The 24,207-nt window shown below is 53.5% G+C and overlaps 1 protein-coding gene across 2 annotated transcripts in view; it reads left to right on the forward strand.

The window, feature by feature from the left end:
• The window catches only part of LOC104372752 (opioid-binding protein/cell adhesion molecule homolog), a 274,639-nt gene that overhangs the window by 178,880 nt on the left and 71,552 nt on the right, over positions 1-24,207 (forward strand). Inside the window, exon 2 of one of the 2 annotated variants that reach the window (XM_086626806.1) lies at positions 7,542-7,626. In XM_086626806.1, coding sequence (XP_086482932.1) covers positions 7,542-7,626 — 85 coding nt within the window. Of the gene's footprint in view, positions 1-7,459; positions 7,627-24,207 lie in introns of those variants that run through there. The other variant, XM_086626805.1, reaches the window with a different exon arrangement.

Raw genomic sequence — 24,207 nt, forward strand, 5'->3', positions numbered from 1 at the left:
TGAGCCATCGCTTGCAGGGAATACAGGTTTTCCAGCTCCTGTTCATCTTTGTGTAATATTTTTCGCTTCCTCCTTCCCTCTTTGTCTTTAAATCTTGCTGTTTTGGCCACCCTGATGATACCAAGGCAGGTATGAAGTTTGGTCCAGGCTGGAAAACCCTGCTGCTCCGCATTGGAGCGGGGCTGCATGGGGCACCAGGGTGTGTGATCAATCATGGGGATGGGTTTGCTGCTGGGGATACCCGATCCTCCTGCCTCTGAGCATGGGATTAGGCTGTGTCAGCCCAGGCAGCCCTGTGATGGGTGGCTCTCGTGTCATCCCGGTGTGGAAAATACCAGTATGCAGAGAGGAGAATGGGTAGATAGAATTTTCCTTTCTTTCACCTCTGGATGTGTGCTGGGGGCACCGTTTCTGAGCCTCCTGGAATGGCCCCAAGCGTGGTGTTTCCCTCTTCCAGCATCTAGCATAGGTGGCATGAGTGTGCTCTCATCATTTCTCCGTCTCCGTGATTTGTAAATAAGCCCAGAGGCTGGGTGATGGCTTCCTGTTCAGAAATAGGATACACAGGGCTATGTGCTGTGTATTTATTTGTTCTTTTATTCATTCAGTTACGAGCTCGCAAAACACTTTGCAAGCATCTATGAAATGAGCCTTGTAATGCTCCCAGGAGAGGGAAGAAATGTTCCCGCTCCGCTTGGCAGGCAGGGGAAGCTGAGGGGCTCCGAGAGGTTCAGTGCCTTGCCCATGGTCAGGGCGGGACCGTGGTAGATGTAGGAGTAAATCCTGGATTCCCATTTTCCATTTGGAGTCTGTAACGGCTGCGAAGACTCAAATGCACATTGCATGCCCAGGCTTCAGCAGTGCCAAGCCATCTGTGATCAAGATCCTCTTTTTGGGGTGTTTCTTCTGCTCCTGGACTAATTTGGGAATGTGATTGTGCCCTCACGCTGTGTCTCAGTGAGAAGTCATTAGGTGGTACGTGAGTATGATACTGATGATGGAGGAACGATGACAAACCCAACCTGGATCCTTTGCTGTCAGAGCTCATTCCCACCTGCACGTCTCAACTCCTCCATCTCAGAGGTGTCTCCAGGCCTGCCCATGCTCCTGGCCCCTTGGACCTTGGGGTGGCCAGTGCCTTCAATCAGAGACCACCATCCCGTGCGTGGCCTCTCTTTGTGGTCCTGGTCCAGCTTGTGGTACTGGAACATTTGCTGTGGCATTTGCCAAACTCGGACCTCCACCTCCCAGCACAGAGTCAAGCACATTCGTAGGGTTTGGGATGAACCTGAGATGCTCGTGCATGGTGGGGACCCAAGTGCATGTCCAGCCCTTGGCTTTCTCTAGGCTGGCAGATGACTTTCCAAAGGCAAGTGTGTGTGATAGACTTGTGCTCCTGCTTCCTTGGAAGTGCTGGGTGTGCACAGCAGGGCAAAACGGAAAAGCTGTGTAGGTTTTTTGGAGCAGCCCACCCTGTCCCCTCGAGCTGCAGCACACACAGGTACCTGTAACACATTCAGATTCCCTTGAACTTTGGTGTGTTTTGATATGGAAACGTTTTGGCAACGATGAGAAATGTTATATGGTTTAATTGCCACCCCCACCCCCTTCCCTCGAGAGTCAGGTTTTAAGGTAAATACCGCCTGGGAGTTGAAAACTTGCCCAAACACACTAAATACCAACAGGAATGGCAACAACAACAAAAAATAGTCTTGGCATCGCGAGGAAAATCTTAACATTTTGCTTTCCTTAGGAAAAAAATAAAAAGAAATAATAATCCTCCATAGTTCTCAGAAACACTGCTGGAAAATGAAATTCTTGGGTTTCAAGCTTTTTGGGTGATGTTGTGATGGCTCTGCACAGTTCTGCCGTACCCGGGTGTCTCAGCCCCTGCCAGGTTTGCTCGAGCAGCGCAGGATGTTTCTAGAGTTTTGTGGTATTGGGGTTTTTTTTTTCTTTAATATTTGGTGTGATGGGGGGAGGCAGCTTTTAACTCCGCGAGGTGGGTGTCTGCAGAGCTTGTTTGAATTTCGCTTGTCAGCTTGATGCGCGGTTTCAGCGCGCCGTATGTCTCTGGTTCAACCAGGGATTTTAGCCCAGGCGAGCTCAAGCACTGCGATCAATTTGAAAAATAGGCTGCATTTTTTTTCACAATTACCTCAGCGTTTTATTTTTTTGTTGTTTTGTTGTGCGTGTGGGTTTTTTTTTTTTTCCCCCTTGCTAAATTCATGCGATAAAATGCATTAAATGTAACAGCACGGAAAATAAAAGTTCAGTTTGTGGAGAAAGCCTGATTTAGTGTGAAGATAAAACAAGATAAAACAACTGGAAAAATTAAGTGGGATAAATAAATTCTGCTGGAGAGCAGCGGGGGGTGGCAAAGGCTGGGGGAGCTGAGCATGTGCTGTCGGGCAGGCAGCGGTCAATCCAGCTGTGAGTGGTCAATCCAGCTGTGAATGGCCTTCTGAAGGCTTTTATCCCAGGGAGGGGGTGATGCTTTGCTGTATCCCCCCTTTGCCACACACCAACGGATGCTCAGTGTTATCCCAGGACTGCGGGATGCAGTTCTCCGGGCTGTGCCACTTCGCCTCCCGCACACGGTGCTCTCTGCGCTCGCTTTTGGGTGGAGAAACGAGAATATTCAGTGGCAAACGGGAAAAGCAAGAAGCAGGGCGGCGGGGGTGTGGGGGAAGAGGTGTCGGGATGGATTGCCAAATGTGCTGGGTAAAAATTAGCAGCTGCAAGCGTGCAAGAGAAAAGGTGGAGACGAGAGAGAGTAGGGACAGATGGAGAGAAGGAGGGAGAGAAAAGAGGAGGTGGGAGAAAAAGGGAGGAGGGGATAATAGTGCAGAAAGATATTAGTTAAAAATCTTATAGCCCCGAGCCCAGATGCCATCTGTACGTAGCGGGATGCCGACAAGACACGGCTCGCTCTGTGCACCGTGGAGGTGTTACATATATCTTGGCCAGATAGTGTGGCCGAGATGTTCAGGATTAGGAATTTCAGGTGCCCCGGGAGAGAGATGCCTTAAGAGCAGCCCCGTTTTTGGAGAGCACCGAGCAGCTGTCTGCCAGCTGGGGACTGGTCTTTGAAAAGGCTTTCCAGAGGGAGATCTGGAGAACTTCCACTTTCCATCAGTGCTGGGGGGCGAATCCCTGGGAGCAAGGCTCAGCTCTTTGATTAAACAAGCCCAGGTCCTCCAAGGACTGCTCTGTCCTACAGCTCTGATGGGCTTTTGCTTTCCTGGGTGCAGCGTTAACCCCTTCAGTTGCGAACAAGGCTGAATGGCTTAGAGACACCAAAGCTCATCTGGGAAAAAGCAAAGCAAGCTATTTCCTGTGATCCTTGCCTTAGGATTTGCAGTTTTCTTTGCCTGCTGAGGGCAGTGTTTTCTACTTTGACAAGGACATGGTGGTTTGTCATGCCTTCCATGGGAGAAGTTGCTGTCCCGGGACGAAGTGCATTGTGCTGGTGCAGCTGTGTCCATAGCGTTCTCCTACCCAGGCAGGATGCTTGTGGGAGGGGCTGTAAGCTGTGCCTGGTTTAAAAGGAGTTAGAAATACTCTTTGGAGCTGTTTTGGAAGAGAAAGTGTCCCAAAGGGCACTCATGAGCTGGGAGGAGACACTTGCTAGTCAAGCACGTAGGGTCCTGGCATCGCTGCAGTCTCCCCATCCCTCGCTGTGGCTCATCCAAAGGAAGCTAGACTGCTGTGCAGAGAGCATCTCAGCACGCCCTGAGCTGTGCGGAGGAGGGGAAAATAAACCAGGAGCAGCAGTGAGGCTGGAGAATAAAATCCGGGGCGGCTGTCCGTAGGTCCCGGCGGCTGCATGCCGCTCCCCAGCGCGGTGCCAGAGCGGCGCGGCCGCTGAGCCCTCCACGGCCCCCGGTCCCTCACTAATTACTTCCAGGCCTGTACTCTTGACATTTGCAAGCTCCTGATTAGAGCAACGAGGGAGAAATCTCCGAGGGAGATGGGAGGCCGAACTGCACCACTAATAAAAGCTGAGATTGACAATCGGCAGGGAGGCGAGAGACGGGGAGGTGGAAGGGACTCGTCCTTGCAGTCTCAGTTTCTTTCCGAGCCTCTGGGATGATGAGAGAAGGTCAGGGCTTGTTAACGTCACCGTGAGGAGCAGGATCCGCCACTGCCATATGCCTGGTGCCCCCAGGGCCTGTGCCAGCCTCTGCGTCCCTCTCAGCTAGGTGGTATTTTTAGACATGGACCTGAACTGCAGCCACCGGCACGAGTGCCCCGTACAACCTCAGGACTGCAAACCATCTAGGTACAGAAGCAGCTCTGCTTTTGTGTCTGCTGACTTTGTGCTTGTGTCCAGATTTTGTAGCCTCCTGGATTTCGAGTTCTTTTTCCTTTGCCCCATTCTTCCCTGCATCCCAGCTTGCTCCCGTCATTTGGTGCCAGCGCCATCACTCAGGAGGTCATGTTAACCAGAGCAGAGGGACTGGGAGGTATTTGTGATGGGGTGATCCAGAAAACCAGAGCAAGGGAGGCTGCTCTGGCTGCCTGCACCCGCTGATGGATGCCCAAAGTGGCCTTTGGGGTGAGTGTGGTTGAGACGTATCTCCTGCAGTCTCCTGCATAGCTCTGCCAGGGTGTTGGGTCCCTACCCAGTTAGGCAGGTTTTTGTTATGTAAATATGTGGAACGTTCCCTTTCCAGCCCTCTCTTTCCCCTGCCCGATGCCCCATATATGCTTACCTGTGCCCAGCTGTCTGTAGCAGCCAGTTTAGCTATCTACCTACCCGTTTGTGCCCTGCCTTTACATCTGTTCATGTAGCCATATCTCTCCAGCCTCCTCAGAGGCTCTTTCGGAGGCAGACAGGCTTTTTTTCTCCTTTAAATCTCCCCTTTCCTTAATTGCATCGGCTCTGGCAGGCTTTCTGCTACGCGCACTCTACATCTATAGCTTCCTATCCCAAGGGGTAAACACCATTTTACCCAGCAGAGCTTCTGGTCCCTGCAGCATCCTCCTCCCTCGAGCTTGTCCTGCTGCTGGACGAGGCTCAGCAGTGCCCGGGGTCGGGCTGTCTTGCTGATGGGGAGCTGCATTGGATTTGTGCTGACTCCTTTCTGCTGCTGCTCCCTCCCTGCCAGCAGACATGGTTCCTCTGTGCCAGGGTGGGAGCAGATCGGGAAGGAGATGAGATGTCCTTCCTCCTCATCCTCCCCCCTTTGAAGGACGCCCAGTGTTGACTGCTGGGGGAAGGAAAGGAAGCAGCCAACCTGTATGGGGTTAAGCCAACTTTTCGGTAACTGAAGAGCTTTCTGATGGAAAACTCAGCCCTGCTTTTCTCGGAGCTTCCCTGGGCTCCTGGGCTGTCCTATTTATCCAAGCTGCAGTGAGCATCCCTCTGGTGCCTGCAGCCATAGCTGGTGCTGGGAGCCAGCACGCGTCTCTGCAGTGCTAGCCCATGGCTAGCGGCGTATTTAGGGTCGCTGCGTCCCACTGCCATGTACAACGGACCTGCTATGAAGATAATTGGGCTTGAGATCCCCCAAAAACCCTTGCAAAATCTCTTTATTGGTTATAGCAGCTGCATTTGGGTCTCTGAATGAGGTTGAGGTCCTAAAATAGCTAAAACTCCTTCGCTGGTTGTTATGCTCCTCCTCTAGCCCCTGGAAGGGGGCAGTTTCCCCGTGCTATGTTCAGTAGAAGAGGCAGATGCCCTTTGGAGGAAGGCACCCAACTGAGGTCCAGCCTGGCTTGGTTTGGGCAGGAGGAACTGCACAGCACAGTGTGGGAAGATGACAGTGTAATGTTGTTTTCCTTAAGAAAAGGCACAGAGACAGATGTGTCTGGACGGTCACCGAGGTCTTGGTGCCCTCTGTTGCTCTTTGAGGAGGCAAACGGTGGTCTCTGGGTGTCTCCAAAGGAGGAAATTTGTTGCTGATGTTAAGTCCTGCCCTGTCATGACCAGTGGGGTGGAAAGCCCTCGGCCTTCCTACTGCAGCAGTCCCTGTGTCAGGGAGTGGGGACAGCAGGGACAGGGCGGGGAGATGCTTTGGAGCTCCCTTCCAGCTTTACCCGATCCGTGGGGCAAACACGTGGTGTCAGGACACCCTTTCTCAGTGCCCTGCCTGCGGGCAGCCTCCCAACCCCTCTCTGCTACCTGCTGCCCCGGCACGGGGGACGAAGCGGTCCCAGCCCTGCGGGGAGGCGCATCCACAGGTGGATGCAGAGAAAGATGCAGCGAGGGAGTCGGGTGGGCACGGGCAGCAGCATCCCGAGGGCTGGATGGCGAGCGCGATGGCAGCGTGCGTGCGTTGCAGGAGAAAAAAATCCCCTCTGCAGCCGGGGTTGAGATGGTTACAAGGGGAAGGGGTGGGGGTCCCCGTGGCTGGTGGGAAGCCTCGGTCCCCCACCAGCGCTCCGGCAGCGCGGTGCGGCGGGGGTTAAAGTGGGTGTCCTTGGGCCGGGCTGGCGTGTGCGGCGTGCGCCGCCGCTCCGCTCCCTTCCTGCGGGTGCGCTCGGTGCGTGCGGGAGCCCAAGTGCCGGTCAGTGATGGAGCCGCTGCCATGACAACCCCGGGCAGTCCGCCCGCCCGCCGCCCGGGGCTGCTGCCGGCCCGCCGCGCCGCCGGGGCTGCGGTGCTGCCGCCGCCGAGCCCGCTCCCCCGAGCCCCCTTCTCCTCGCTTTTCGGCTGAGCCGGAGCCGGGAGAGCAGCCTCCCACCCCGAGCAGCCCCCGGCCCCGGGGCAGCGGGGGGGTGGGCTCCGCAGACCCACTTCGCGGAGCCGAGGAGCGTCGCTGGCTCTGCCCCGCGGCGGGGACGTCGCCTGCAGCTCCGCGGGGAAGTTTCGATCTTGCGACAGAATCGGCATTTTTGGGGAGCTTTTGTTGTTTGTTGTTTTTTTTTTTTTTCCTTCTTCCTCTTTTTTCCTCTATTATTTAAACAAAGGAGGAACAGCCGGCAAACCAGCCCAACTCCAAGCCCGCTTTGCCCCCCCCCCCCACCCCCCGCCCGTTTTTATGGCCGCCCTCCCTTTCCTGCCAGAGACACTTACGTTTCCTCCTTGGGTTATAAACTTTTGATGCCAGACCTCCGCAGCGCGTGCCCAACTGAATCCTAAAGTACCGTCTCGAGCAGACACACATCTGTGACCTTCATCTCTTGCTCCGCACCTTCTCTCCTCCTCTTCCTCCTCCTCCCCACCCCCCCCTTCTTCACCCCGGCCCTCCCGTCCTCCTCCCTCGCCCGAGGATACCGGGACTCCCTCCGGATGCCGCTCGGCAGGCTCAGCGCTCGCAGCCTGCCTTGCCGGGGGCTCTCCTGATCTCCGTGGAGCTCCGCATCGCTCGCCCCGGTGGTTTTGCTCCCCCCCATCCCCGCACACACGCACCCCCCTCCTCCCCTCCTTCCTCTCCCCTCCCCTTTTCCGCTCCTGGTGGCCTTGTCGGGTGTGTTTTTTTGCCTGTTGGAAAAGTCCCAGCTGCCCAGGATGGGGGTCGGTGGGTGCTTAGCCCTGCCCTGGAGGTGCCTGGTCGTCCTCTGTCTCAGGCTGCTCTTCCTTGTGCCCGCAGGAGTGCCCGTGCGCAGCGGAGATGCCACCTTCCCCAAAGCCATGGACAACGTGACTGTGCGGCAAGGGGAGAGTGCCACGCTCAGGTAGGAACCGCTGGATTTCTGCCTTGGGGGGGAATGGGCTGGGGGGGTCCTGGCTGCGGTTCTCAGGGGGTGCTGTATGCCCAACGGGGTCCTGAGACCAGCTGGAGACTTTGTATTGCCAAGGGGGCTGGTCCCCGTGGTAGTCGGGGACCCCCCAGTGGAGCGGTTTTTGGTGGGGAGTGGGCTGCAGCGCGGGGCTGGCAACCTCCCGGGGGGCTGCGGGTGCCAGACGAGGAGCTGACAAAGGGGCTTCGGTGGCAGACAGGGAGTTAGCGAAGTTGTCTCTGTGCGTGTGTCTGTGTGGGAGTGGGAGGGGAGGGGGGTCCGCGCCGCCCGCGCCCCTGCCAGCCTGCAGCGCCAGCGGGTTTCCAGGGCTGCGATGCCTCCGAGGTGTCAGTGTTTCGCCTTGATCACTTTATAGTCTCTGCACGAATCTGTTAATATCAAATCAATCTTTTACTCCAGGGGTGCATCTTATGAATTCTGATGGATGCTTTTACCTTACGCTGGTTGCTGGAGGAGAAAGGCAGGCGGCTTATATGCAGATGGGCCACTTCTGTGCTGCACGATACAGCAGAGCATCCCTGCTCGTTCCCTGAACGAGTTACAGGTGTACATGGTGCATCACTCGTGTAGGACAGCAGCTCTCAGTAGGCATCACAGCAGTGTGACCAGCTAAGCAGAGAGCAGCCCAGCCTTTTTCGGAGGGCGGTGGGGAGTCAGCTTGCGCCCGGGGTTTTGGGTTGTGCCGTGCGTGCTTCGGGAGGACCTGAGCCAGTTAATCTGGCTGGATGAGCAACCCTGGGACTTGAGGAAGAAGCGTGGGGATGGTGGGACGTGAGTCTGGAGGAGTTAGTCTGCTGCTGTCTCTGCAATAGCCAGCAGCGCGTGCCCGGCTGCTCCCTCGCTCAGACCTGGAGGAACGGGGCTGCAGCAGAGAGCAGCTGCTCTTCCCGACGCCAGGCACAGGGAATGGCACACGCGAGCTGAGCGTGTCGTGCTCTCCGTCAGCCGCCGAGCCATCGCAGGGATGAGAAGCTCGTGCCTTTTTGAGCAGAGGGTGCTCAGCTCGCCTGGGTGGCAGGGGCATGGGGGGCTGGGGCAGGCTTTCCGTGGCTGGCATGGGCTTTGTAGAGGGGAAACGTTCGGTGCGTAACGTGGTGGTGGGAAACAGGCTCCGTCTGGAGGTGTGTGCTGCTGAGAGAGGCGTTGGTCGCTTGTCTGCCTGCCTCCCGGCACGGAGCCTGCTGGACTTCGGGATGTTGCCTGTGCCGGGCGCATCCCTATTCCTCGGTCCCAGCCAGGGACCCACTGGGACACGTTTGTCCTCACCCTGTGTAACCGGGGACCGTGGCACAGCAGGAGAGCAGAGGGCGTGTTTCCTTGTGCTCTTCATAATTGAACTGCAACACTGATTAACCTGAGCTGGAACAAGAGAGGCGGTTCAAAGAGCAGACGATCCCCCCCGAGAGATGCCTTTGGCCTTGGTGCTCTTTTCCTCCCTTTCTGAATTTGTCTCCCTGGTGCAAGGTGGGGTTTGGGGCTCTCCAAGGCAGCACTCAGGGAGGTCAGAGCAGGATGAGTGCTTGCTGTGGGCAAGCTGTGTGGGGGGCTAAGCCCCTTCCCTGGGGACCCCCCCAGTCCTGCTGCCAGCAGAGGGCTGACTTGGATCTTCTGTGATTTTTTAAGCTTCTGGCCTCTTTTCTGTACTGTTTGCCAGAGAGGATGTTCGGGAAGCAGCCAGCCCCACAGCCGTGGGGGGGTATTTTAGCCTTCTTGGCAGAAACTCTGCATCCTCTAGTGGGACCCCAAGTGCCAGCGTTTAGAGGAACCCCTTGTCCCAAAAGCACTTGCTCTCTCCCCATTTACCCCCGGGCATCTGTCCGTGCCCAGGCTCTCCGGTGCATCTTTTCCGTGCTCTCACTCCCTCCTTCTTTCTTTTCAAGTTTACCTTTTCCCTGTTGCAGTCCAGTTTCTGGCCTCCAGCTCCCATTTGCCCTCAGCTCCCCCCATTTCTTCTTGCATTGCTCTTTCCCAAGGGTTCCCCCTCTCCTCTTCCACCTCTTATTCCCTTCTCCTGCCCCTCTGCAGCCTCTGAGCAGCTTTCTGCCTTCCCTTGGGTCCGGAGGTGGGCAAGGCATTGCACAGAGAACCCAAAAGGGTAGCGTCAACTGTGGGTGCAGCCCAAAGGTGGAGCGTTTCAAGGATGTGGCTGGTACTTACTTGTGGGCTGCAATACCCTACGGAGAGCCGGGAATAGGAAACGGCCTCGGGTGAACTTTCTGTATTGGTGATGCTTGTGGTAGGTGTGTAGCCCTGGGCCCCGATGGGGTTTTCTCCCAGCGAATAGTCTCTGCACCCATAGAAGGAGCAGATGTGGTGTCCTCTGCTGTCCTCCCTGCAAAACTGCAGGGTTTTTTTTGGACTCAAACTGAGGAGTTGTGCCTTGAAAAACGGAGACCTGTAATCGCAGCTTGTTGCGATTGCGGAATTAGCCACGATCCTGCCAGGTCTGGAGGGGTCAGGTCCTCCCCCATCCCGCTTCATTAGGGGGCTGCTGTCTGGGTATGAGATGGGCTGAGCCTGCGAGTCTCTCTGGCTTCGGCAGGGCTGGTGGAAGCTCTTTGCTTTCCAAGATCAGCTTTTTAACCACACGTTGCATTGCAGAAAGGAGGAGATGCGAGAGAGCAGAACCGCATGTCAGCGGTGGAGGAAACCCGGGGCCTCTTCAGGCTGGTTGTGGTTTTCCTGTATTGGATTTTGGGCACTTCCATTTCCATCTCTCCGTGCTTTTTCGGAGGGAGGCTCAGCCTAATCCTTGCAGAAACCAAGACTCCATCTACAGGCAACTTCTAGATCATCTTAGATCAGTAGCAAATGATTCCCGTTTTAAGCAGAGATTGTTGATAATTCACTATTTTTTATTGTAAGAACAAACAATTCCCCTAACAGTCATGCACCTTTCCTCTCCGGGGAACTAAAGGCAGTTTGTAAATTCTCTGTGTGCTATTAAAAACAAAATCAAGCTGCTGCTTACCTGACTCTGAAATGGAAAACCTTCTGCTGGGAAGCGAGGCAGGTGTTTAGGTGGCAGCAGCACCAGTTTGGGACACGAAAGAGAACAAGGAGTGCACTGGTAACCGGCAGGGAGGTTGAAGGTGGTCATTTTTTAATTTCCCAGCTGGGATTTGATGTGGAAACAAGGATTAACTCTCAGTTTTTGGGAAGAGTGCCACCGAGTCTCAGTCTTTTTACGCACGATGCTTCTTGGATGCGTGCCCTGCCAGCTGCGGGGCACGGGCATCCCTCCCCAAGGTTGCCACGGGGGCATGGCTGGTGGGTCCCCGGCCTGGTTAGCAAGCCCAATGGGCTGACCCCGGCTAGAAACCTTGAGTTGTGTTGTATCCCAACTGTGTGGCAGTGGTGGAAGCATCTTCGCCATCGCAGAGGGCTGCTGGAGTTGGAGCTGGAGTGCAAAGGCGACGGGGGGAGCGGCTGAACCGCAGGTAACGCCGCTGCCGTGGCAAATAGTCAAGTGGTGTTGGAAGGGGGATGTGTAGTAAATGGGATCGTATTGCTCCGTGCCGCCAGCAAACCGACCTTTTATAACAGGCATCAGTACAGTTCATAAAGACATAAAACAACAGCTGCTCAAAATTTCAAGGCTTTATAGTTTTATCTGTATTTAAGAAATACTGGCTCTTTTAAGGCAAAGAGAGTGTGTTTTAGCGGTGGGAGGGAGTAGCTGGGAGACAGGGTGTGTTGGGTTTTCTCCTTGGCTGTCACTGCGGGGACCCCAGGACTTGAGGATACCCCTCTGTTGCTCTCTGCCTCAGTTTCCTCATCTGTAAAATGGAGCCAACAGCAGTGTTTGTCAACGCTGATTAAAAGAAATGAGTGTGCGTAGGTGGTGCTGAGATTGTACAAAACACATTAGACATGTATAACTAGGCTTTTCTCTAAACTAAGTAATACAGAGATGCTTTTTCCCTGTATTTAAAGACAAATTTTCAAATCAAATCCCCCTGTGCCTTTTTATTGGCTTCTAGCAAGCCCGTGGCCTCCCCCACTGCTTGCCCATGAAGGACACCAAAAGACCAGGGTAGCTTTGCTCAGTCACATCCAAGGCTCTGCGACTGGCTGTGTTTTGTCAATTAGTGAGTATGAGAACAATTCCAATTAAAAATAAAAAAGCCGGAATAAAACATCATGAGATGCCGTTCTTCCATTTATTTTTGCAATTATAGTTTTAATTATTTCTGACAATGCTACTTTTCTTTTTTTTGTTGTTTTTTTGTTTTGGGTGTAATAATCTACTGCAGCCTATTTTCCCAGTGCACAATCAGTAAAATATAACCAGCAGGAGTAGGCGGCAGGACCGTGGTCTCCAGGCATAGGTCTGGGAAGCTGGGAAATCAGATTTGTGGGCTTCTTTCTTGGTCAAACCGCCGGCCCTCAGTTTACCTACTTGTTAATGGGGGTCGTGACACTCACCCGCTGCCATGCGACGTGCAACGGCGGTGCCCAGCAGAGAAAAGAAGCGTTAATGCAGCCGTGTCTCTGCTGTTAAATCCTTGCTGAGAAGTGGGAAGAGAGCTGCCTCTTTTTGTGTGCGAATGCTGAAAGTGTGGGGATTAGCGAGGAGTAGATTAGCGAGGACCTGCTCCGACGCTGCCCCCTCCCTCCCCCTCCTACCCAAAAAAGTTTTCTGGAGCAGCTAAATATATACCTGCCGTTTCCAAGGTAGAGCTCGCTGCGTGGCGGAGCTGTAATTGGCGACTCAGTGAAATTACAAGCCACGGATTCTGGCATTTGGATCCTCCTGGCTGGCGTAATAATTTCTCCCTAGGTAGCTGGTATTTAACTTGTCTTATCTGCTCCTGATAGTTATAATTACAGTGCCCGCTAATTTCACTGTAATACCGCAGCTGCAGGAAGGGTGGTTGGAGAAAGGTCAGGGGGTTGCAGGAGGGCTCCCTCCATCCCAGCCCATCCTGTTGCCGAAGCGTGGATGGTAGCTGGTACCCAACCTCTCCAGCCGTGCTCCCTTCCCACCTCGGTGGGGCTGGAGCAGCCTCGCAGCCCCCCGCCACACCGTTGCCCTTGCTAGCATCAGGAGATGCTGGAGGGAGTTTGAATTCCTGGCGTCCTTGCTGCGGGATGAATCTCGGTCTCCATCTCGGGTCAGGGGTAGGGCTTGCTGGTTTGTGTGGGGAGAGGTTGGGGAGAGCTCTGTCCTGCTGTGCCACGGGGAGCTTCGCAGCCTCCTTTGGGCAGCTCACCTTCAGCCGGTGAGGTTTTTGGTGCTGCCTGTGCCAACGCCTCTCCTGCCAAGCCGGTGCTGGGAAGGCAAGAGAGGCTTTGCCGTGAGTGTAGGGCAGCATTCGAGCAGCAGAGAGCTGGAGCCCCACTAACATGGAGCTGGTAACCAGAGCACTGAGGTTTTGCTTCAGAAAAGCCTGTTTTTGGGAGCACAGCGAGCTGGTCCTGCTCTGCAGAGAGAGGAGGAGTCACTCAGCACCTCTCCAAGGGCCAGTCCTGGGCGAGTCTTCTCGCCTAGCAGAAAACCAAACCCCACGCTGAGTTTTTGAGCGCTCCTAGCCAGAAATAGTTACGAGCGGCGATATTCTGCTCCCGGGGATGAGACTGAACTGTTAGTAATCCTTTCGCTATGGGGCACGCCAGATCTTTTTGCAAGAGTAATAAACTCCCCGGGACTGCGAGCGGTAAGAGCTGTCCTGCCACTGCATCACGCGCACTGCTCCGGGAGCTCGCCTCTTTGTTTCTAGAAAAGGATTAGGTGTTCACGCTGCAGCATGAAACCGGGGGCACGGAGGCTGTCTTTCACGTTCCCCGTTCCCAAAGAGTTCCTCTGTTCCCTTGGCTGCGCTCGCAGTTTGCCTCCTCCTTGAGTTTCTCAGCCCTGAACCACGGCTGCTTTTTACAACAGCTGGACATATTGTTTTAAGTGATAATCTTTAGATACTGCAGCCGAGCAGACAGTTCATAAGGAATATCTGATTCGGTGACTATCAGTTCTTTTTTCCGTCCTTGCGAGCAGCCTTTGAGGTTTAGGATGTTCTGGTTTTTCTTCTCTTTATTTTTTTTAATGAGAAAAATAATTCCCCCGCAGCCCCTGCCCGCAATTCTTAGCCTGTAATGGGTTGTTTACTGCAGGTTTGATTTGATGTGTAGGTCTCGTCTTCCCTGACAGACAGAACCCTTCAAGGTCCGATCTTCAGTGCAAAAATACTCATATTGTACTTGTGTTTTCCTAGGAATGTTTCCCAAGATTTGCTTAAAATGAGTTGTTTCCATGACTATGCTCACTTGACGGACTTGTTCCTCGGGATACAAACGGAGCTCGAAGTCTGCTTCTCCGCAGAGGGGGAGGATAATGAGAATAACAACTGTTGGGGAGTAGGATCAGATCAGTAAATTGTGCTGACTCCGATAAGGTGCTTTGTGCCATCTCCAGTGCAGGTGGTGTTCAGAGCTGGGAAACTCGAGGAGCCGTGGCACAAAGCATCTTCCTTTTTCTTCTCTTGATGTACCAAGACTTGTGCATGGTGTCACCTCCTGGCTGGAGCTGGAGGGAAGAGGAATGGGAGACCAGAAGGGAGAAAGTGGAAGAAGGGAGGGGGAAAAAGAAAGTGGCAGGTACAAGAAGGGAATGAATAAAGGGAAAAACAGAGTGGTGGAAAGGATGAACCAAACCACAAATGCTAAATCCCGTTCTGTGAAGTTCAGGGTGAGTTCCTAAATCAGAGCCCAGCAGTTGGCATAGCTGGATGGACCATGGGGATGTGCTGGCTGCAGGGAGCTGAGATGCGGGGGGATTTGGTCTGAGCCAGCTTCCTGGTACCCAAGACCTGGAGAAAGTGCATCCCCCTACCTCCTATCTGTTTGTATTTTCTCTGTATGTGTGTATATGTGTGTCTGTGTGTGTGTATATATATATGTATAAAAAAATCTAACAAATTTCTAACCCATATAAATCCAATTACCCGTGTTTTGCCTGCAGGGAGCGAGGGAGATTAATGTTTGGTATTTTGGCAGGAATGTAAAAAGGAATAGGTGGTAATAACAATGAAGGCTCGTAAAAAGGAACCGATAGCCGTCTCTGTGCCCGGGAACCCGGCCATAATTCTCGTGGGCATTTGCTGGTGGGCTGCCCCGCTCCCGTGGAAGGGCAGGAAAGAGCCAGAAGTGCTTCCTGGGTACCTGAGCGTTCATCCTGCCAGCGGAGATGACATTAATGTGATAATAACGGAGGTTGATAAAAAGAAATGGTTTATGCTCCCAGGGCAGCTTCTCGTAAGACATCTCGCTCTGCGTTGTGGCTTGTAAGAGCCATGGGAGCACACTGCTCTTATCCCCGTTTTGCAGAGAGGCAAGCGAGTCCCAAGAAAAGAGGATGAGTGTGGGAGTTTGTTTTTTGGAAGGAGAGGTGGGAGCTAAGCTCTTCGCTCTCCACGATGAGTCTGTGGTTGTGTTGCTCCTTGCAGATCTGGCTTGGAGTGACGTGGCCCGGAGTTTTTCAGGCAGTTGTGGCTGTGGGTAGGAGTTGGGAGTAGCAGAGTTGTGCTCTGGAAGACAACAACATCTCTTATAATTTTGTTTCCTCCACTCTCAGCCCTTTTCTGCACTGTCTCTGCACGCTGGTTTTTCCCCAAGTCTTTCCTTTCCCCAGCGTGAACCCGGGCACATGAGATGCCTTTTCCCTGCAGCTCTCGGCCGGGGGACAGTGGTCCTGTTGGAGGACAAGCAGGTCACTGCGAGGCTGTACCCATCACTCTTCGTCCCCTTCTGCTCCTCGGTCGCAGCGCGTGGTGAACGCAGTTGAGAGGGCACCTCTCCTCCCTCAGCTTTGACACCTCAGAGCCCGCCGCTCATCATCCTTCATCGATACCCTCCCCTCTGCCACCCGGGCGAGGTCCCCTCTGGGGCGCAGCGCCGCGGGTTCATCCTCCACCGGCACCCGCGGTCACCCATTAATCACGGTTCAGATATTGCGGCCCCGCAGCAGCTTCTGCCTTCTCTGCTGCCTTGGCATCAGGCTCCCTGCTCTCCGTTTATTACCACCACCGGTTTTATAACCCACTTTATCAGATGACTTTTTTTTTTTTTCCCCTTTTTTAAAGAGCATAACCCACGAGCAACTCATCATTTCAGAAAGAGGGAGAGTGCCGTGAGCAGAAGAGCAAAGCCTCCATGCTTATACCTTAAATGAAGAGGCTGCTTTACCGTGTTGTTGCATTTAATTCAATCAAGGCAGTTAAAGCCGAGATTTAAAGTCCTTTGTGCGACTCACAGGAGTTGCTCTGATGCAGCAGCAGGTAGAGGAAAAGATTGAGCCCATTTCCAAGGAGACTCGAAGTAACTATTGGAAGCAGCCAGGCCTGGGGCTTACTGCGGCAGCGGCTACGGTGGGAAGCTGTTAGCATTCACGTCGCATCCTGTCTCTCTCTCCGTCACCCTCCCTGCTCTTGCTCCTTATCCCCATATATTCCTTTAAGTGGAATTGATTAGTTTGGCTTTTTTTTTTTTTTTTTGAACGAGGGGAGGGCTGTTTTTAATTAATATTCTTAACTGTATGATAATTACGCTGACTGGTCCCATCGCTGTCTGAGTCACCCTCTCCTCCCTTGTTCTTGTGAGAAAGCTGTTTGGACTTAATTAAAGTTGGGGATCCAGGGCTAGCAGGAACAGCGGGAGTCTTGCAGGGCTTTTGATGAAATGATTGCTGTGGGGGAAGCGGCCAGCTTCTTCCCGGAGCCATAGACCGCGATTCCGAGACACCGTTACGACTGTCTGCTTCGACCACCTGAGTTACACAGACCGTTGCATCTCATCCCACATTCCCCATCTCGCACCCGTGAACTCCCGGATGCTACTTTGGGCCCCGGTTTTGGCGTGTTGCCCCCCTGCTCAGAGCCATCCTCTCCGTGGGGCACGTGTCTTTGAGCAGCACCTGCTGAGCCCCTCGAACCCATCGCTGCTGGGACCATTGCAGGTCGTAGCAGGGGATGTCAGAGGGATAACGGAGGAGCTGCGTGGACTCAGCGGGTCTTTTTCATCTCTCGTTTTGGCGCTCGTGGTAGCAGACAGCGCTGCCGCCGGAACTCAAACGCAGCCCGAGCGAGAGCGTAACGAGCTCCGAGAGCTGTCCAGAAAGTTATCCTGACACCAAGTGACAGACTCTCAATTGATATCCTCTGGAGACTTTAAACTCACTTCTGCAAGGTTTCCAAAGCTGTTTTTGTCTCATACCTGAAGAATCTTTTATCCGCTGCGACGCCTCCCCTGCCTTGTCTCATTGCTCTTGACGTTTCTCTTTGTTGCCTGCTGCAGCACGGGCAAACTCCACTGCAAAACTCTTTAAGAGGGGTTTCTCTCTGCTCTACTCCCTTGCTGGGGTTCTCCTATAAATCACCTGGGTCAATGCCATTCCCACTTGACTCTGCAATGGAGTAGCTGGAGCAATGTCAGGACCACTGCTGCTCATCCCAAGAGGGCAGGGGATGCTCCAGAGCGCTGGGGAAGGACAAATAGAGTGTCTGGCATGGGAAAGGGAGGAGAAATGGTCCTAGGAGATGGCTCACCTTCCGTCTTGAGAAAGCTCTGGCACAAACACGAAGGACAATTTTTGTTATCAGCTAGGAAAGACAAGAAGCTGTGCCAGCGGAGATTTGTCAAGGAGAAATTGTGTCAGACTAATCTAATATCCTCTGTCTGACAGTGTCACAAGCATCGTGGGCAGGGTAGAAGCAGAAAATGCCTCTGATGGTGACCCGAGCAAGGCAGCTGTGAGCTGATGGGCAACCTAAGGTGGGAACCACTGGCTGGAGCAAGCTGTAAGGAGACGGGCTGGCTGCTGTAAGGTGCTTCCCTGCTTTTGAGACCCTCCCCAGTACAATACGAGTTCTTTGTCCAGCTGATAGGAAAAGCTACCTTTACAGTTGTTCCAGGCTGTGGCTGGTTGACAATGTCCTGCTGGATTTGCAGGAAGGTCTTGGGAACCATCTGTATGTCCTAAACCTCCTTGTGCAGGATTCCTGGTGTGCAAGTGTGTCTGTGTCGAAGTTGTGCTGCTGGGCTGGTGTTTTGGGGTGCCATCAAGGACTTTGAATACTTCTGAAGTAGCAATGTGCTGATGTCTCATTACATACTCCATCTGATGGTGCCCCATGCGAGAAGGTCCGGAGTGGAGCGTACTCGCTGGTCTGTAAGGTTGGGCTGGTTTTCCTTCCAGGCAATGGGCATTGCCAGCCTGCTGCAGGATAGGTGCTGGCCTAATCCTGCCTTTTTGTACGGTGGTCCCAAGCAGCAGTACTCCTCCTCAGCTTCTTGTGGAGGATGTCATGCTCCGGCACCCACTGCAGAGCCAGCCAGCCCTCAGCAGAGCATGCCAACCCCTTCCCTGGTCACCGTACAGACCCATCATGCACAAGAGAAGGTTTTAAGAGGCAGCTGGGGCCTGCCCAGACTCTATAACTGAGGCTGCAGACTCTCAGAGGTGCACTTGAAGCGTTTTCCTTGATTTTGCTTTTATTGCCTGGTAAATCAGCGACGGGGCTGGCCCGTCGGCACGAAGCAGCTCCCTTCCTAAGAGGCACTCTCCCCCGCGGCCGCATCCTGGGCCGTGCACGGAGGGTGCGCAGCGCCTTTCCACCTTCGCCAGCTCTCCAGCTGGAACAGGGATTACTGGCTCTCTCCGAGCCCACCACCCCAAGCCAGGAGCCATGGAGGGTGGCCAGGGCCACGGGGTCCTGGCCGTGGCTCCCTCCGGGAAGGAGCTGTGACATCTGCTCGGTGCTGTGTCCTGCAATTGCTGAGCTTGCAGCTGGTTTTCAAGACTGATGCTGCACTTAGCAGGGTGCTGCCAAACCCATGGAGTCCAGCAGGTTATTTCCCTTCAGAAGCCATTTATCTTTTCCCTTTTAGACACGGGGCTTCTGTCTCTCCTCTTTCTTTTCCTCCCACGCTGGAAGGAACCCGCTCCTCCCAATCATCCCAAATCACTGGCGCTGGGCGTGGGGTCGGAGCCCATCCAAGGAGCATGGGGACATCCTGGGCAGGAGAGGTGGCTATGGGGAGGAGGTGGCAGGGCTCGGTGGGCTTCTGCAATGCCACTTGACATCTATTGATTCCTTTCTGGTTATTATTTAGAGGGAGATCGCTCCAGACTTCAGCATCTTGTGCGTGTCTCTTCCAATCAGGTTTTTGGATGAGGCTGCCCTGCGGGCTGGTGGGATGTCAGCAGGTGCTGGGCTCGAGCTTGAAAGCTTTTTTTCTGGCAGGAAGTTGGCGATTTGTCTCCGTTTCTTGGGGATTTGCATGGAGTGAGAGAGAAGCTGAGATGCAAAATGTCAGATGTGAAGTTTAGGGGCGCCTCGGGCTCTGCCACTGCCTCTCGCTCTGACCTTGGGCACCTCACTTACCTTGGGGCTTTGAGTGCCTCGGTTAAAAAGCAGGGGCTCCAAATTTCCTGACTTTTCTTCCTGCTCCTTGTAGTCAGAGGACTCTGATCCTTGGGTAGGGGCTTGCACGCGGCTGAGCACTTTTGAAACTCCCATCCAAAAGTTATCCTGAGGAGCAACTCTCTCTTTCATTAAACACAAACTTAATGGTACAAGAGAATGCTGTGTGATATTAAAGTTTAACAGCTGTGTGTATCTATTACCTAGCTGCTAAATCTTTATATGCCTTAAATAATCAATTGGTATTTAATTAGCATACAGTACTATTACTGCCTTCCTAAATCTATAATGATAAACCAAGTTACAAGTTATTGGACATTAATTACCAGCTGATGATTAGAAACAGAAAGACATTTACCAGCCTCATCCCAGATATAATACGGCGTGTCCGCGCGCAGTGCAGAGCTAAACCGCGCTTACTGTCTCTTCGTAATCAATGGATGTTTAACATGCAATATTTGTCTAATTAGCACTAAATTAAATCCTCATTGACAACACTTCAGGGTAAGAGATCTGCATCAAATATGATGGATTAGACACGGAAGGGCTGTTATTGTAAGCAGGAGATGCGCGTGTCATTTGCTTTGCTTGTCATGGCTGGCACGTGGCTCCCCGTGACTGTCAGCCCGCTCCTGGGGGGACTGGTGATGGAGTGATGCCTCAATGTTGGATTGACAGTCCTGGAGACCCTGGGTCTCTTTTTACTCAAGCTCTAGACACAAGCAGCTCTTCCCCTGCTTCCCATCCCCGCTCACCCACAGATACACTTGTGCTTCCAACCAGGAGGACGAGCTCTGGGCTGGAGCAGGGTGCTTTCTGCGCAAGCAGGGTCCTGCCCAGCCATTGTAGGCAAACATTCCCACTGTATTTTGCGGGAATCTCCACCTACCAGCTCACTTTTCTGGAGAGTCTCTGTTTGGGCAACAAGGATCAGGGAGATGTTTGCAGCCATCAGTGTAACTTTGCATCAGGGATGCTGGGCAGAGGCCGGAGGGATGTGGGGGGGTGGGAGCAGCCCTGAAGCCCGGAGTTGGATGGACGAGCCCCCTCGGGGCGTGGGAAGCCCTTTGCTGCATTTTGTCAGCAAACGTGGAAGCTGTTTTGCCAGAGCAGTGGGATGGATTGCATGGCCGGCGGCTCTTTGCGAGAATCAGCCCGTCCTTCACACTCAACGTGGATGTAATTAACTGTGCTGATGGGATGTTACGCCAACAGCAAAGCAGAAAACACCAGAAAATGAGGCAGAAGTGACACCGGGGCTGTTCGGTATGGGGGTGCAGGGAAGCAGCATCTTCCTCTACCTCTGATGGAGGGCAGGGTGAGCGCTCCAGAGAGGAGAGAGGGTCCCTGCAGGGTCTGGCATGCCTTTGCTGTAGCGTGCAGGGGAGATGAATGGTGCCTGGAAGGTGTTTCTCTCCCTGGGTGCACTTTTGGATGTACAGCTTCCAGCTCCTAGCTCCCTCCTTTCAATCCCTTGCAAGGAATCGCTGGCCTTCCTATGTCGGGGGGCGTTTCTCACCACCAATTTTCCTGCCACTTTCAAAGATGGTGAAACCTCTTGAAGGCTGAGCAGCTCCTTGCTTCCTTATGTGTCTTCCTCTGCCCCCCCCAGAAGCCCAGACCCCGCAAAGTGCAGAGCTCCAGAGGATGGGATGGATGTCTCCTGCACTTGGCAGGAGCTGGGATGGGAAAGAAGGAAAGAGAGGGGGGGCGGGGAGAGGGGAAAAAGACTTCCAATTAGCAATTGAAATTGTTCTTAAAAGAATTTGCCTATTCTGCAAGGAATGTTTAGTAATTGATAGCAATTTCTAGCAATTAAATACAAATTAATCCATGCTAGTGTGTAACAGTTTATTTATGGCTCTGTATTTATGGGCACTCCCTCTCCTTAAAAATATCGTCATTGCTTTTGATAAGTAATTAGAGTTTACTGAATAATTTCCCAATGTAGGTATGAATTTTAAATAATTTTTAGTACCAGGCAAGTTTTTCATTGTATTGCTGAGTGAGGGATTATCATTATTGATGCTGTAGTAGGGCCCAGAGGCTGGGACAGGCACTGTGCAAGCATATAGCAAAGAGACAGTCCCTGCCCAGGATGGTTTACAGGGATTTTTATGTCTCGGCTCTCCGCAGCAGGCTCCTGAGCTTGCTTTTCCCGAGAAATAAAGGTCATTTACAGTCATTTGCACCAGTGCAGCATGGGCTGCCAGCAGCTGCTTGGCTGCAACAGCCTTTCACCTTCCTCTTCATTAGTGGGAAATAGTAATTCCCTACTAGTAATGGTTAACCACTCAAAAGAGGAGGATGAAGCCCCAGACTGCGAGGTGGTGAGCAAAAGTCATGTCTTTTGATTTAGTTTACTTATGTGTTGGATTTGAGGTGCCTTTTATTTGCTTTGTGATTTTTTTTTAAGATGATCTGAGGTCGTGGGTGCAAACTTTCAATGGTCCTCCCGCAGCTGTATGCACGCTCGTTAGCTCTTTACGAGATGAGATCTTCATATGATCACATTTCCAGGATTTTCTGGTTTGGGGGGGAGAGGGGAAAAGCCACGACTGATTTAATGCTGTGGGTGGGAGCTGGTGGTACGGCACCAGACATGGAGAGAGCTCTGACCAGAAGAGTTCATTTTAGGAAAGCTGTGTGTCGTAAAAAGCCTTCCGTGGGGCTGTGCTGGTGGATGTCAGCTCCCCTTGAAGCATCCGAGGGATGCCCAGGGGGGCAGGACCCCTGGCAAGGCTGGCATGTGAGGGAGATATGTCTCCTGATGAGTGATTTACAAAATGTGGTGGTCATCTTAGAAATGCTGCAAGCAAGAGAAGCTGGCCAGACTGGAGGGAAGGTGCTAATTAAAGCACATGGTGACAGCATCCATGCGGGGAAGATCCCTGGAGAGAGGGAGAAACCCAAGCCCAGAGAGCCAGCGTTGCGTTCAGAAGTGAGCTTGGGAGCTGGCAGCAGTGTTTGGGCTTGTAGTGCCAGGCATGGGTATGCTCCAAAGTGCCCTAAGTGTGTTTTAGGGGTCCTGAGGGGGAGCGTGCTGCTTTCACTGAAGGTCCAACTAGAGCCTGGGAACCCTGGAGAGATCAATACCCCATGGCATTAATGTGTAGGGGACAGCTTTGGGATTTACCACATATACTTATGTTATAGCTTCAGTGCCCATGGGCTGTTTGGTGCTTTGAGGCTGCTTGGAGATTTTGGAGTGTTGCAGAGGTGCCCAGTACAGTTCCTGACCCCTTTGTCACCTGTGGGCAGCAGGACCAGCTGTCACCTCTCATTCAAAGGCTGCACTGATCCTGCCTGTGGCTGCACAGCCCGTTCTGGCTTGTTTCTGGCTTCATTACTGAGCTTGATTAAACGGTACTTGTACAGCCAAGGGTTGGGAAAACACACAAAGGGACTTCTCCAGTCATCCGAGGCACTTAGATACCGTGGAGATGGATGCTGAAGGGATAGAGAGAGAGTTTGACATTGTGATTGCAGTAATGAGATGTAACCCATCAGGGCAACATCCTCCTGAGGTCCAGATGCCTCCAAGGAAGGCAGAGGGTTGAGATGGAGCCTCAGGACCTGCAAAAGGCTCCTTCTGAAGAGGAAAAGAGTGGACTGGAGAGTCGCCCTGTCCCTGGGAGGAGCTGGGGACAAATTGCTCTGGCTTTGGCAGAGGATGGGGTTGGGAGAAAATGGGGAGTGAGAAGGTTTTGGCCTCAGGATTTCACTTCTGCATCTTGTTTTATAGAGTCTGTGTGCACAGCCAGCGATGTTGCTCAAATTGTTAGAGTGCACAGAGCTGGATTTAGCCATCATCTCATGGGCCGTGCAGCTGCTGTAACGTCACGGGCTGCGTACGGTGCACGGGGTGATGCTGAGACAGGAGCTTACTCTTGTTGCACTGAATCCTGAAGCGGGGTGCAGTCTCCTTGACTATCGAGTCGAACTTGTCTTTGGGGGCTGGGAAAGGCTGCAGCAGAATGTGGCAACTCTTCTTGCAGAGCAGCGATGGGTGAGTTTGGCCAGCCCTGGGATGGACTGCAGGGTCCAACCTCGAGCGACGAGGTGAGGCAGTCGTCTCGGCAAAGACAGGCGCCAGCGAGGCTTTTAAGGGTGAGGAGCAACTTCAAACCAGCAGACCTGTGGTCTTGAACTCTCCTGGTCTGACAGTCCTCCCTTAGATTTCACAGCCCAATTATTTTTGTGCCGTCCTCCCCCGTGCCGGAGGAGCAGAGAGCTTTCCTCCCTGCCCATCTGCAAACCTCGTCTCACGCTTCACTTAAACCTTTTCCTTTTCCCCATTCCCTGCTGCTGCGAGGGTCCGGGGCACGGCGGTAGCTTTCATCTCCTCTCCTTTCTTGTGATGCTTCAGAGCTGGTGGCTTTTGGCCTCTGCACTACGGGTCTCTGGTTTGTTACAAGCTGTTGCAAGGTGGTTTTTGTGGTGCGCTGGTACGTGGAGGAGAGATGCTGTGGACTCTTTTGGATTAATCGGCTGCCTGACTGCGAGGGATGAGACCCGGTGACCCAGCAGGTCCCCTCTGGAAGCTGCGTACCAGCCCCCCGCTCCCGCCCTGTGATCCGGGCGTGCTGGCACCGGGCTGGCATCTGGATGCGGCGATCTTACGAGACAGTTGGGACTTTTAACTGCGGTCTCCGATGGCCCTGCTCTCCCTCCCGGCAACTCCGAGGCGCTCGCTTGTGCCTGATTAACTTCACATCCCAAAAGTCACTGCCTCCGTAAGGCTTCAGGACTCCGCCAGTGCTTCCGACTGCTTGAGTGCCCCGCAAGCCTCCAGATGAGGGTCAGAGGAGCTCAAAGGCTCCAGGTTTGAAAGCCAAGAATACTTCTCCGCTCTTTGATGGCAGGCTGGAATGCCTGCGGACTGCAAGGGGCATAATCAGGGAGCTCGGGGCTGGGCGGGGGGGGAGCACTGCGGCGGGGTGTTGGGAGATGCCAAAATAACCGCGTGGTGAGCAGGGGGTTCCCAGAGATGACAGTGGTGGCTCTCTCTGGCCTTGGAGGCCATGGCGAGGAGGGTGGCCTTGCAGGAGGTGGGTGGGGGGAAGGACCTGAGCCATCCAAATCCCTTCTGGAACCA

Source organism: Tauraco erythrolophus, chromosome 26 (genome assembly GCF_009769465.1).
Source record: "Tauraco erythrolophus isolate bTauEry1 chromosome 26, bTauEry1.pri, whole genome shotgun sequence".
NCBI classification, from domain to species: domain Eukaryota; kingdom Metazoa; phylum Chordata; class Aves; order Musophagiformes; family Musophagidae; genus Tauraco; species Tauraco erythrolophus.